General features: G+C 44.9%; 1 protein-coding gene across 1 annotated transcript; it reads left to right on the forward strand.

Annotated features, from left to right (window-relative positions):
- Positions 1-2,302: 2,302 nt before the first annotated feature.
- Positions 2,303-14,120, forward strand: LOC109322875 (putative methyltransferase DDB_G0268948). The gene is made up of 6 exons (XM_019554136.1): positions 2,303-2,468; positions 3,653-3,813; positions 4,605-4,818; positions 5,963-6,063; positions 12,178-12,315; positions 13,938-14,120. The coding sequence occupies exons 1-6, from the start codon at positions 2,358-2,360 to the stop codon at positions 14,026-14,028; spliced, it is 816 nt and encodes a 271-aa protein (XP_019409681.1). The 5' UTR covers positions 2,303-2,357; the 3' UTR covers positions 14,029-14,120.
- Positions 14,121-14,229: the final 109 nt, after the last annotated feature.

The following is a 14,229-nucleotide window of genomic DNA, read 5'->3' on the forward strand; positions in this document are numbered from 1 at the left end:
AAAACTGTTTTATAGGCAGAGAATGGTTAAAAACTCCTCAGAGGGGAAAGGGGTTGCCATATGATTCTCAACACTCCTGGAAAAGAAACACTCTTGTTTTTGTGAAGACAGAATGACGAAAAGAGGATTTTCCCAGATGCATGGCTGACTGCGTGGAGCAGAGACTCTATTTGCCACTGTCACACCCTCCCTTTTATGCTCAGCCAGGAGACAGCAGCCAAAGGGTTGGTGTCATTATAGGAGAACTGAATGCTCTGGCACAAGAGATGTAATTGCCCCAGCTCCAGTGGGTGTAATTGGAGACTACAAGGGGTCAGAGGTGCAGCGTACCTATATTGGTGTCTTCGGGGCAGGTGGTAGTGCTGGTGACAGTAAAAATGCTAAAGCAGGGGAAGAAAATGTTGCAGGAAGGAAAAGAAAGGAGGAATTATCCAGTATTTGGGGGGAATGACAGGAACTAATAGTTATGAGCAACTTCAAAATGTACATTGGAATGGTCATTTCAACTATTCCCAAACATTCCCAGGACTATTCAATGGAGACCACTGCTGAATGCAGAACAAGGATCTAAGCAGCAAACACAATAGTAGGATGCATCAGGAACAGGATGGAAAATAATACAGAAGATACTTGGTTGCCATTTCCTAATGCAATGGTACAGCTTTATCAGTTGCATTTATTTTTGCTCAGTGTGCCTCAAACTGAGGGAGCAGAAGGCAGGCCTCAGATCTAGGCACTGAAGTGAGGCCTGGAAACTCTCTGAAGGAAAAAAATCTAACATTGGCCATTGTTGGAAACAAGCTATGGAAAGCATGAGCCACAGGTCTGATATCCTGTGGCAGTTCCCATGGGCTGTTCAGTGGTCACATTCCAGCTTCTGGTGTCACTCACACAAATCTTTGCCCTTAAGAAGAGAAAATGCTTCTTTGGGAAAATATAATCCCAATAGATAACCTATACCCTGATGAAGAAGCCAGCACAACACCCATGAACCATTTCCTTCTCTATTGTGCTGGCTTCTTGTGTGGGGTGAAATTCACACCCCCCCCCCACACACACACACACACACTACAAATGAGAGCAAGATATGGGACAAATTCTCTCAGGCTCTTTTGCATCTCAGAACAGCAATTATTGTGTAATATCTCAAATGAAGACTAGAGGACAGAGTATGTTTGGGATTGCTAAATACAGATAATGCTGTGAAAATAACGGAGTTTTGTTTCTTTACGCTGTTTCCTGAAATATTGTGCTCAACATGAAATGACATATTTTATTCCATTTTCCTGTTCTTTAATCTTCTTTCTTTTCAATGGCAAAACAAAAATACTGAAACAGAAACCCAAACCCTTCATTTTGAAAATATCCAAACTAAACATTACGATTAAAAAAAACACCCTATATTTTGGGGAGAAGCGTGGTAAGGGGTTAGCCAAAACTAAATAAAGCACTTCAGAAGAGTCCTACAAACTTCTGCTGATCTGATTACTGAAACCTGGTAGACATTCATTTTGTGACAGATCTCTTACCTAAAGTACCAGCAAGACCTGCTCTCCAAGGAGGTCATAGGTCTTTCTTAAGTACCATTTTTGTACTTTATGACTAAACTAACCAAGAGTTTGGTTAGCTGGAGTTCAGAATGGTTTCAATATTAACCCAGAATACATTAACTATTTTTGGCCATATGTCAACCAGTTGCTGAGCCAACTAACAGCTGGTATCAAACAGGTCTCAACTCCTGAATGGGTTATAAAAAGATCACAATTAATTAAACAGGTGGGACAAGGATCAGGGAGAGGCTGGAACCTGGTACTTGCAGAGCAGGGGGACAAGGGAACGCAGAGATTAGATATGGTGTGCCAAGTTCTTAATTTATAAATATATATCTATCACTCCAGAGAAAAACAAATATTGTTACAAAAAGATTTAACCAAGAAAAGAACAAAGGGGTTTGGAAAAAAAAAATCCTGCTGGGTACGGCAGCTAAAACCCCCATCCTGGCGACGTAGGTGTACTCCACCGAGCTACGGAAGCTAAGGGGAAAAGACAAAGACAAGCGAAAATGCGGAGGCCCCTCCCCCAACCCGCGCGTAGTCGTCCGAAAACGAAACGCGTGACAAGCGAAGTACCCTTTATTTGTGCGGAGCAGCAAGGCCGGTCTCCTCCCCACAGGGACAACGGACTTGCTGCGCAGCTCTCTGGCCCGCGTTTATACAAGCGCTCAGTGACGGCGCAGCTCCGCCCCTCGCGTGAGCCAGGGCGGAGCGGGCTTGGATGTTTTCGTTATTCGGTGAACACGCAGGCTTCCTTCGCGGCCTGATGTGACCGCTGACGTCAGGCCCCGCGGCGTCCCCGCCATGGCCGCCAACCTGTTCGAGGGGAAGGCGCACGCCGCCGGCTACCAGCGCTACCGCCTCGCCCCGCCGCCGGAGCTGCAGCAGCTCCTCCTCGCCTACCTGCGGGACAAGGTGAGGGGAAGGGGCCGGGCTGCACCTCCCGCTCCGCTCCGCTGAGCGCCCCGGCCCCGACCGCGGGCTCGCTCCGCCTGCGCCGCGGCAGCTGCAGCTGCAGATCCGGGGAAGAGCAGCCTCGAGGCGGCAGCGGCGGTGCGGAGAGCCCAGCCCTGCCGCGCCGGGGAGAAGGAGGAATGCTGTTTACTCCCGTGCTGCCGAGTCCTGCAGCTCTCACAGGAGAAAGAGCCAGAAGCCCAGGCATTCCTCTAGCAGTATGTGCAGGCCAGTTGCTTTGGGTAGAGGCGATAGCTTTTATTAGACCAGCTGAGTAGTTGGGGAAAAGGTCTCTTGGCAAGCTTTTGGGTGCAGTCACCCTTTGGCAGGGATAGGGAGACTTTGCTGGTCTGAGTTTGTAAGGAATGAGAGAAGCTTCATCTCCTTCCTTGGAGTCTCCGACCTGCGTGATGAAAGGTGACTGCACCCAAAAGCTTGCTAAGACCTTTTTTCCAACTGAACTGGTCTGATAAAAGCTATCACCTCTACCCAAACAACCTTGCCTACCTATGCCCTTAGACCAACATGGCTGCAACCAAAACCCCATCTAGCAATATATAGATTTTAACAGGGACACTTCTTTGGGTAGAGGCGATAACTTTTATTAGACCAACTGAGTAGTTGGGAAAATGTTCTTTGCAAGCTTTGGGGCACGAGCACCCTTCTTCAGGCACAGGGAGAGCCTGTTGTGCTGAGAGCTCCAAGGAATGAAAGCAGCTAAGATTTCAGTAGGGATGTATTTGGTTGGTCTGAGACAGAAATAAATGCCAAGCTCTAAAACTCTTGGTTCAGAAATGAATACCTTTTAGACCAAGAAGTTGCAAAAAAGGGTAAATTTTTTTTGCAGTTTTTTTCTTTGGGTTTTTTTAAGTTGGTCTAATAAAAGGTATCATCTCTGAACCAAGAGTTCCAGAGTTTTGCAAGATTTCAGTAGAGGATGTGCTGGGCAGCACAAGCCAGCTTTTGATCAGGACCAGGACTATGAAGATTCAGTATTGCTAACTCTCATGATTTTTTGGCATTGTTCTTACAGTCTACACTTTGGGAGCGTGAACAACATAGCTAGCAGACCACACACTGTTGTCCTATCCGATCTTCAGGAATAAAAGAAAGAGCTAAGTCTCATTATTTCTTCCTCTCCTTAGAGAACAAGCCCTGTTCAACTAGCAGTGGACATTGGCTGTGGGTCAGGACAGGGCACTCGAGTGCTTGCAGCCCACTTTGAGAAGGTGATTGGGATCGACATAAGTGAAGCACAGATTGAAGAGGCCAAACAAGCTAACACTCTCCCCAATGTTTCCTACTGGTAAGTGTAATTTAAAAGAAGTGACTCTTTCAAGTGGCAGAGTCATAATCCAGATGACAGCACAAAGCAAAGACTCCACAATCAGGACTGCTGTGTGCCAGTGGTTTCAGAAGAGGTCCTCTCATTTTTTGGGTGTGATGTCTAGTATATGGGGACTAGTTTTCAGAGGGTGCATCTACGTATTCATTCATGTGCAGTAGTTACTGTGCATTTAATTTAGTATTTGTATAATCAAGTACTAAATAAATGCGTAGTAACTAGAGTTACTGCACAGTAGTGCCAGCAAACACCTTTTTAGTGACACTACTGCAAAGTATCAGCGATCCTGGTTTTCTCAGATTTAAAAAAAAAAATCCCCAATTTTCAGTTTAAATCATGGAAAAATGTGGATTTTGGGTTACTTTTTTAAAATGAAACGCCACTGATAAATAGATATATAAATAGTGCCATTTCATTTTAATCATGGAAAATGTGGATTTGGGATTACTTTTTTTTAAACAGAAAATTGGGGATTTTTTTAAAACCAGAGAAAACCAGGATCCCTGCTAATAATATGGTACAGTAGCGTATTAACGCGGTTTGTGCTGTGATGCAGTACTGCTCAGTGTTATTAGGCTACTGCGCATTAAGCATCTCATGTAGATGCACCCAAGTGCTTGAAACTCAACCCTTTCTAGGAATCACTGTCATGCATCTCCAGCACTCCCTTTGGCTTGGGATCAGGCCAAATAAAGCAGTGGGTGACTCCTTGTGATCCCACTAGTAAGTACCTTTCCTCTTCCCCTATCTAGTGTTTCCAGTGCAGAGCAGCTTCCATTTGAAGATGGCTCAGTGGATCTCATCACTGCCTTTGTAGCTGCCCACTGGTTTGATCTGGAGAGATTCATGAAAGAACTGGACAGAGTGCTCAGACCCAATGGCTGTGTGGCCTTCAGCACCTATACTTCAGACGTGCGTTTGCAGTATAAAGACTGCTCTGAAAAGCTAACCGAAATCTTCAGTGAGGTGGGGCAATAAAACAGTCCTCTTTCTTGTGACATTCCACGTGAGGTAGAGGGAGTATAATATTGTGTCAGCAGTATTAATAACACCACCCAAAGTTAGTGTCTTAACACAGTCCATTTAAAGACCTTATTGTCAAAGGTGTTTGGGGCTGTAATTTTCCAGTGCTCACTTGATTTTTTTTTTTTATTTGTTTAGATACCTGTAAACATTAGTTCACTATTTTTATAAACAGTAATAGAGAAGAATAAATTGCTTTGCCTATTAACAAAATTTCTTAACCCAATTATATTGAGCACAGTAGTGAATAAGGGCTTGAAATTTGTAAAGGAAAAATGTGATACCATCACCAAATCTCTTGGTAGCAAAAAACCTGTATTTGTGCCAAGTGATGGCTTGGTATATATCAATAATTTAAGGTGAAAATATATTACTGACTATATTATAAATCCAAAGTAATGCTTAGACTTAAATACATATTTTTATTTACACACACACACACGTAGAAAAAGTACAAGTAGGGCACCTTAACAATCTTAGTTCTGGTCTTTAATGATACCCCCATTATCATCTCATTACAGTTATAACTATAGTGTCTATAAGTTTTTCTTGTCAATTCTTATTTCATCATCTTAGTATATCAGGTAGCCATTCTGAGATTGGCATCTATTTCCCATTGTTCTCTAAGCTAGTTAGTGAGTTCACTAGCTGGTGTCACTTGATCCCTGTCATGACTACATTGGGAACCATCATCCTTCTTGGAAATAATGGGAGGCAATGACCATTGTGGTAGAAATCCATGGCCTTAGTCCCAATAACAACACAGGGAGATAGAATGGCCTCCTTCTTGGAACTTTCTATGCAAGAACAAGAAAGACAATCCATGATGAATTGCAGTGAAGATACGAAATAGAAATTAAAATCTACAGTGAAACATTTTTTAATTATGACCAATGCACATGATTTCTGTGAGTTTTAAGTACAGGGAAAAAAATGGAATTCTCAAAAGTCTGTATTAATCCATAATTCCCATATGGAGCTCTAACTTGTGAGGCCAAGTGGTTTTGGATCAGGGAGCACAGCTCAGGGAGTATAGTGAAGCAAGGCTTTAACCAGTATGTTAACTGTTTATGTTCTATCTTTACAGGCTGTCGAAAGGCTTTCAAAATATAGAGATGAACGAGTACACCGTGTCCTTGATGGCTACAAGGAGATATACGCATCCGTGCCTTTTAAAGACAAGAAGAGGTGAGCAGATAAGGAAAACTTGCAAGGACCCCTTGCATTGTGGGCTTTATGAGACTTGCATTTCTGAACTTTTAGGCTTCTCTTATTCATGGGCATTTAGTTTATGGCTGATACTCCATTGGGATTTGAGATCAGAAAGCAGCCCTGTGTTCATCTAATCTGACCACCTGTAAACACAAACAAAATAATTGCACTGCCAAAGAAGGGAATGCTTCTCCCTGTGTGTGAACATGGCCAGTGCATTTGGCCAGTGTTTCTCAGTGGCTGTATCTACATTAAATGTTTACTGCAGAGCTGCCCAATTAGCTCAACAGTAAGTCCGTGTGTCTACACATGCAGCCCTCTTAGGCCACAGTAAACTAATTAACTCAGCCATAGGTTAGTACTTGTAAATACAAGTACTATTCTACAGTAGATTTTTTACTGAGCAGCAATGTATGTATAGATGCTAATAGGGCTGGCTGGGGCACAGGGGCACTTCAGCACAAGGGCTGCCTGCTGGCTAACCCTGCATCCTTGCACCCCAGCCAGCCCCTCCGCAGCACATTTGAGCCAGATCAGAGCAGCCCCAGGCTGGCAGGCTGACCCCCTGGACCTCCTGCCAGCTGGGGCTGCTCCAACCCAGCTCAATGTGCTGCAGTCCCAGGCACACATGTAAATATGGTGCCCAGAAGCAGTAAATTTTGGTGCAATATGCACCAGAGTTTATCGTTTCAAATTAATTGCATGCATAGACTCACCCCAAAGTACATTTTCTGTCTCTTTCTAATCAAGAAGGAAGTCAAGTCCTGTCTGTGTATGGTGAAGTTGGTAATTGTGGTCTCCCACAAATCCCTGGATAGCTATGAGTGAATATTACAAGGGGTAGCATTGGCCTTGGGCAACAGTTCTTCAACTGTCTGGAGTATAAGTTTATTGGGCAGGCAGATGAGACTGACTAGCTTGCTACAGGGTCACAGATCACAGACTCACTTGGTGCACTTTCCAACTTTCCTCCCCTCCGGTCTCCAACTTGCCATGCCTTTGATGTTACCGGTGACCAACTGGAAAGGCTGCCTCTAGAGGCTAGGAATAGCTTCTGTGGTACTTCTCCTCTTGGCTCCATCCTTGGGGCTTCTCTGCCCCAAACTCAGTCCTTAGGTTTTTTTTACCCCACAACTCAGTCCTGGAGTCCCTCTGCTTCTCCATAAGTGCTTCTCCTTTAAGACCATACTTCAAGGCTTCTCTGCTTTGTCAGTACCGTAATGTGGTCAACCAGACCCACAGTGTACCCACTGATCTTCACTGTGCCTTAAGGACTATAACCATGGCCTCCGCCACACACATAGCTATGCTCATGCCTTGCAGCTATTACTCAGTAGCAATTCAGAGGGGCCCCCCAGCAGTTGACCCTTCAGACCTAAATACCGATATGTGGACTTCAGCCCTTTTTCTGTGGCTCCGTTCCTCAGGCCAGGTCCACTACCTTGGACCTTGGCCCCTAGGCCTCAGCCACTGGGTCCCTGACCCTTACAGGACTCTGTGCTGGGTGCCCTCCAAATCTCCCCTGTAGCCACAACCCAGTTTTCTGGTTAGAATAAAAACTACGAAGGAAAAATAACTATAACCCAAGGCATAAACAGGCAGTTGCAATTCAAATCTAACCCCCTTAGGGGCTGCAAGAGTGGCCACACTTCTACCCTAAAAAGCTGGTTTGTTTCTCCAGCCCACAGGGTACGTCTTCCTTGTTTCTATCAGCAAGCTCTGCACTACCTCACCTCACAGACAGCAAGCATAGAATGCCTGCTTTGCCTCAGATACTGGCTCCCCACAGTACCACCCCTTCTGGTCATGTGGCTTCCCAGAGGTGCACAGGGCTTTTCCCTTTGCTTGATAATCAGCCTGCCCTCTCCTGCTTAAGCCAGACCTACCTGCCTGCAGCCTTTGGGGCTGCCTGGATTTCTACCCCTTTGCTGCTTATTGCAGTGCAGCTAGCTCCTAAATTGTTATAGTCAGCTCTATAGCCTTCTGTCGGCTTTCTTCTGGCTCCTTACTCAAAATGCTGTACCTCGGCTGTCTCCTACAGAATAATCTAACCTGCTGCTTTCTCCTCTTAAAGAAACAGGAGATGCTGGCTCCCTGTTACAGACTCCTTAACAGGATTTTATGTAGACAAACTTTGCTGCTCATGCCAAAACCTTTCACCATCATCTTCCCAGTACAAACCACCTGGGTGCAGGACCAGATTAATACATAGGCAAACGAGCCACATGCCTAGGGCCCTAAGTGAAGAAGGGGCCTAGTTGGGCTTATTTTACATATTATAATTATCGAGTGAAAAAAGTAGGGGCCCATGAGGTTTTTTGCCTAGGGCCCACTGGAAGGTTAATCCAGCCCTGGCCCTGCCTGTGTGGGGACATGGATCCCTTGAAAATACCAGAAAACGTGAACAGGCAGAAAGACCTCTGCTGAATGTGTGCTTTTGCTAGAAGACAGAGTTTTGGATGGTGAGCCCCACCTGGCCTTGTCTCACTTTAGTTAAGCCCCTTAGCTTAGGGTCCACAAGCTCCTGGATCCTAGCTCTGGCACACTCTCACAGTTCAGAGCTCCCTGGACCCTGCTGAGGCCCTTGTGGGCTACGTGACCCTTGGCACCTCATGTCTTTCTTCACAAGTTCTGTGTTTGCACCCCAGACTTCACTGTGTCTCACCCCTCTTGGGCTCTTGGTCCCAGTCTCACTCTGTGGGCTCCAGCATTGCACCCTTAGTCTCTGCTATTCTTTGCCCCAAGTCTCTCCTGTCTGTCACCAGAGTCCTTCTGCCAGCAACAGTGCCTAGGATCTGTGGGCACCCTTCTCAGTAGCCGCCTCCATCCCTACAGCCACAGCCTGGTCCTCTGGTATAAATGAACACCAAAAACATGAATGTCTGCTCCAGACCCAAAGGTTCCCCTTGTGGGGTTAATCTTGCCCTGTGGAAGCCCTTGCCCAAAGGGCCTGAGGTACTTAACTGTTCCCGGTTCAGGATGCAGGGTTTCCTGTACCTCCTCTGCAGCCCAGAGCATTCCTCTGGGCTTCCCAGCCTGGCCCCTGCCCCTCTGGCTTAGGGCTTGTGCTTTATAATTCTCTTCCAGAGTAGTCAGACCCTCCACTTCAACCCCAAGACTGTCAGTCACAGCATGCACTTGGGTTGAGCTGCCATTTGTTACAGGGTTTTAGCTCGTCTAAGCAGGGGGAGGGCTAGTCACCCCTGAGCTCTCATCCTCTTTTAGCAATGGGGTAAGGACTCCACTGCAAAGGACAGTTTATAACCAGTTGAAAGGGGAATCTGTTAAAACTGTTGGTCCCACTTGAGATGGTGTTTATAGGAAATAGAGACAGAGGCTAGTGGAAGGAATTGCCTAAGAAGAGAGAAACTGCTTTCAGGGGAACTACAAGTTGCTGATGCAGGATGGCCCCCCATCAGCAGATAGAGCAACCTGTGTGAAATGCTGCTAGGATAACTGCTGTAGTCTTATAGGAAGAGATGGCGTACAGCAAAACCACAGGGCTGTTACATTCAGAGAGAAAGTGGTGCCAGCAGATGACACGGGCTGCTTCTGCAACATGGTATCACCAACCACCCTTCTCAGGGGCTTAAAGTGGGTGCAGGCTCCTTGAGGAAATATCTTTTTGTCACTGGGACTATGCCTGCATTTGAAGAACTCTCAGAAGTTTTTGGTGGGATCTTAAATGACAGACTCTTGAAACCTGGTCTCTCCCCAGTTTTCTTGATTGATTGGCTCTTTCCAGATTTTTTCCTACCAATTCTGTCACACCAAGAAACAAAATCACGCTGCTTTCATGAGGTCTTGGTCAATATCAAAGTGTCCAGGTGTTTAAGTGATTAGAGAGGAAGTAAAGACTGGGGAATTATAACTGGGGAGGAACATAGGAGGGAATCACAAAGAGGAATATACTAGATGATATATGGAAGTTGTGATGGTGATACTTGATATCACTTCTGATCTCTCTAGTTCTTCAGCAATTCATCTGCGGCTCCTGCTTCAAAATAAAATAGCTTGAAGTGAGATAAATTGCTGTGTGTAATCCTCCATTATTGGGAAGAAACAAATGGGATCAATAAGAGTTAGCATTGTGGAATGCTGATATATATAGACATCTTCCCTTTCCATGGACCGAGACTTTGTAGTGGTAAAGAGGTTTGTGCATCCTAATAATCCTTAGAGCTGTCACCCAAAGTCTTGCAGGCCTGAGGGGAGATTCCAGACAAACCACAGTCCAAAATCCAAGCCCTAAGAGGCAGAAGATATCAGGATCTCAAAGCAGTAAAGACAGAAGAAGTCTGTAGTAAGATGAAGGTCTCGTCATCTAGGGCTCAGATCTCCATCTTCTCAAGATCATGTGGCTGCTGCTTCCACACACCAGCTTCCTCTCATAAAACCAAGTCATACACAGGCTTCTACCAGAGAAAATAACACCCTTTCCTGTACCAGCCTCCAGTAATCCATCACTGCAGGGGTTTTGGTGTCAGAGACAGGCCTAGTAAATCCAGCAATCTCCAACCACAACTCTATATGCAGGCAGTGGTAGCCTGATGGTTTCTAGCCCAGGTGCAAGATGATGGGTGCAATTCAGCAGCTGCTACTATGTCTGAGCAGTTCTGTTCAGGATCCCCTCTTCTCACCCCACATGGGGAGGGGCTGATAAACAGCTAAATCTAAGCTGTTTTATCTGCTCCTGGCTAGATAACCGCATCCAGTGAGATCACTCTCTGGAGTCATAAATATTAAAAGACAGCAATGATTTTCACAACATGGAATATTCATACTTTCATGGATAACCAAGACAACAAAAGATCAAAGAGAATTGCCATTATCTCCAGGGAATTAGTGAGATACAACAACATGGCTACATGAGGGTCATCTAAGGCAGTGGTTCAAAACCTTTACATACCAGAACCCATTTGTAAATGCTGATGGCCAGTCCTGACCCAGTGCCCCCGACTCCTGACTCGGTACCCCCACTGTGTGGAACAGAAGAGAGCCCAAGCAGCCCCTTGCAGGCTGGAACTGTGCCAGCTTGCGAGGGAAACGTCACCATTTCCCATGCTTTTCTCCTCTAAAGGAGAATCCCTTTTTAAAGTTTGTTGATCATTTTTAAAGCTTGTTCACAACCCTTTCGTATATTCTTGTGACCTGCTTTTGGGTTGTGACCCATGGGTTAAGAAACACTGATCTAAAGGAAGAGGGTGGAGGCTATGTCTTCTGGCAGGGGAAACCAGCCCAGGACAGATGTGATGATGGCATCAGCTTCACCATCAAGAGTCAACTCAGTCAACTTGTGCAGCTCCCTGTGGGTATTAACAATGGTCTTATGACTCTCCATCTTAAGCTTACCAACAACTAGTATGCCACTGTTATCAGCACATACATCCCACCACTATGCTAATGATGTCAAAGAACAGTTCTGGTCCAACCCTGACCATGTACTAACTAATGCTTGCAAGTAAAATTGATATCATTCTCCACGGTGATTTCAAAGCCAGAGTTGGATGTGACCTACAACTCTGGAGTAGCACCACAGAGAACGAAGGAGAAGGAAAGCCAACTCCAATAGCATTTTTCTCAGCAAATGCACAGAGCAGCCTTGTCATCACAAACACCATCTTCAGACAGAGTGACAAATACAAGACCACCTGGATACACACTCTCACTCTAAGCACTGACACCTTCTTGACTCTTATTTTTGGAGCCTTTGATTAAATGGATGTCAAAAGCTATGTGAGGAGCCTGTGGCTGCTGAACAGATCACCATCTTGTCAGATCCATTATGAACATCTGGCTTACTCTGAAACAGAAACAGACAAAAACAATGCAAAGAACTCTCAACACCAAATCTCATCAAACCTGTTCGTACCAGTCTCATCATACCAGTTAAAGAATTTGAGATTATAATTTCTGAAGGGTGAAGCTCTCAGGCACCAGAGGTTTTTCTAAAAACAAGAGCCTTAAGGAGACAAAAAAAAAAGCATATTATGCCTATGGTTTTAATTAATGGCTTCAATTTTTCAGCATTAAATTAGCAAAGCTCTGGTACCGTGTTTGCTTATTTTTTCAAATTTTTTTGTTTTCCAGAGTTACTGATATCTTTGGTAAACTTTCCGTGTCTGTTGCTGATGTAATCGGTTATTTCCAGACCTTCTCAATGTATCAGACCTTTCTGAGGAGTGATCCTGAAAAAGCAAAAGCCCTTCTCCTAGAAATGGAGCAGAGGTAAAAGTCTTTTAAGAAAGTCAGCACAATGCAGGTATATCTATGATGTCTTAACAACCATTCCACAACTGGTGGCCATAATTGAGGCAGTGGATTCACCCATTACCTTTGTTTTGGATGCGTAGTATCAGGTGTTTACTTACTGACAGGTCCTCAACTTCTAATTGTGGGTTAAATCCACCACACTTCCATATCTTGGGTCATGTGGTGGCCTCAGATATAGGCATTAGGGCTGTGCAAAACAGCACCACTTCATTTAGACTTTAATTTGGCTGTTTCAAAGGGACAGTATTTTATTTGGCTGTTTTGAAGCACTGTTCTGTTTTGTTTTATTGAAACTGTTTCAACACATTTTGATGTTTCACCCATAGGCTATAATGGGGAATCACAAAGATGCCTATAACCTTATCATTTCTTTCCTGATTCAAATGAAAACAGAAGGGGTGGTAGCCCCTGCTGAGGTCACAAAGCCTGTCAAGTTTCAAGGAGATAAGTGCAGGGGGTTCAGGAAAACTGCACCTCAAACTGTTCAGAGCAACTTTTTTATGCTGTTTTTCCATCCCTCCCCTAGAGCACTGGGATTGGAAAGGACGTCAGGGAAGGATCACAGTCACTGGCTAGCTCCACATGTCAATATCAGAGCAGTCCTTCCCTGTTCTTAGTTTCTGTTTAGCTGCAAGCAAGCCTGGCTTTGAAACTCAAAATGCTTTGAAACTATCTAGTTTCATTTCAAAGCCTTTCGTTTTGTTTTGATTTTGCTGTTTCAAGCTTGAAATGTGTCAAAACAGGTTCAGAACGAAACAGTCAAAATTTTGCACAACCCTAATAGACATTACATTCAAATAGACCTAACCTGGGTTAGGTTGATCTAAATGCCTAATCGTATAAGCCTGCGGAGGATTTAAAAACACCCAAAAATGGCGTGCCCAATCTAAATTAGTTCATTTGAGTAGGTGCACTAACTTAGACTGAGATTAGGTTAACCCAGTCTAAGAAGGGGTTAACCTGATCTCTGAAATGTGCCTGTACGTGTTCACAGTACAGTCCTGGGCTGGGAAAGTACACTGGTTCACCTCAGCCCCAGGGCTGCACTATTCCCACTGCCCCAACCCTGACTGGGCTATTTTTAGCCCCCTGACCCCAGCCTTCCTGGCTGGGCAACCCCTCCTCCCTTGCCTATCAACCTTGCATACCTGCCAGCCTCCTACGATCCCTCCACCCAGAACCTGCCAAAAGCCCAACCACCCTTCCCTCCACCCCAGATAATTTATACTGAGCTCCCCACGTGACTCCTGGAAGCAGCGAACAGCTGCACACGCTGTTCTTGGCAGCCACAAACTCTTGCACACAACCACTCCTATTTTAGGTGTTGGCAGCGTAAAGTTTGCACCCACGGTCAGCATATTGTGTGGTGGTCATTATAGTCACTGGCTTGCACAAATAACATGTAGAAATGTATTTTGAAAATATTCAAAGTCTAATGCAAGTGGTTATTTTTAATCAAAAGTAGCAAGCTTTTGGTAATACTAACGTGTGGCTGTGGATGTCACAGCCAAATGTCATGGTACTGAGGGGTGTGTCTTACAATAAGACAGTGAATCTCTCTCTATTTATTCTTTCAGGTTCCTAGAGACTATGGGAGTTCCCTCTAACGAAACCCAACTTGAGTTGTGGGTTAGCAATGTGTGTGTTCTAGGCCACAAGGGACCATGAAAAGAAAGTCCAGCTGTGATCTATACATAGAAGAGAGATTCTCTTGTAATACTGTATAACTGATGTTTATTAATACAATGGTATTATCACCTTAGAAGATGCTTTTATGACCTTGGTCCACCTCTCACTAGGCTCCTGGACCCTCACTGGCCCCATACTCTTCACTTCTCATAGATTCATAGATTCATAGATGCTAGGGTC

This window comes from Crocodylus porosus, unplaced genomic scaffold, assembly GCF_001723895.1.
Source record: "Crocodylus porosus isolate Cpor-Errol unplaced genomic scaffold, CroPor_comp1, whole genome shotgun sequence".
Classification (NCBI taxonomy): domain Eukaryota; kingdom Metazoa; phylum Chordata; order Crocodylia; family Crocodylidae; genus Crocodylus; species Crocodylus porosus.

Bases quoted from the DNA above. Each gene is read 5' to 3' on its own strand.
- LOC109322875 (XM_019554136.1), top strand. From the start codon at position 2,358: ATGGCCGCCAACCTGTTCGAGGGGAAGGCGCACGCCGCCGGCTACCAG. The intron at 3,814-4,604 runs GTAAGTGTAATT...TCCCCTATCTAG, and splicing joins CTCCCCAATGTTTCCTACTG to TGTTTCCAGTGCAGAGCAGC. The intron at 4,819-5,962 runs GTGGGGCAATAA...CTATCTTTACAG, and splicing joins TAACCGAAATCTTCAGTGAG to GCTGTCGAAAGGCTTTCAAA.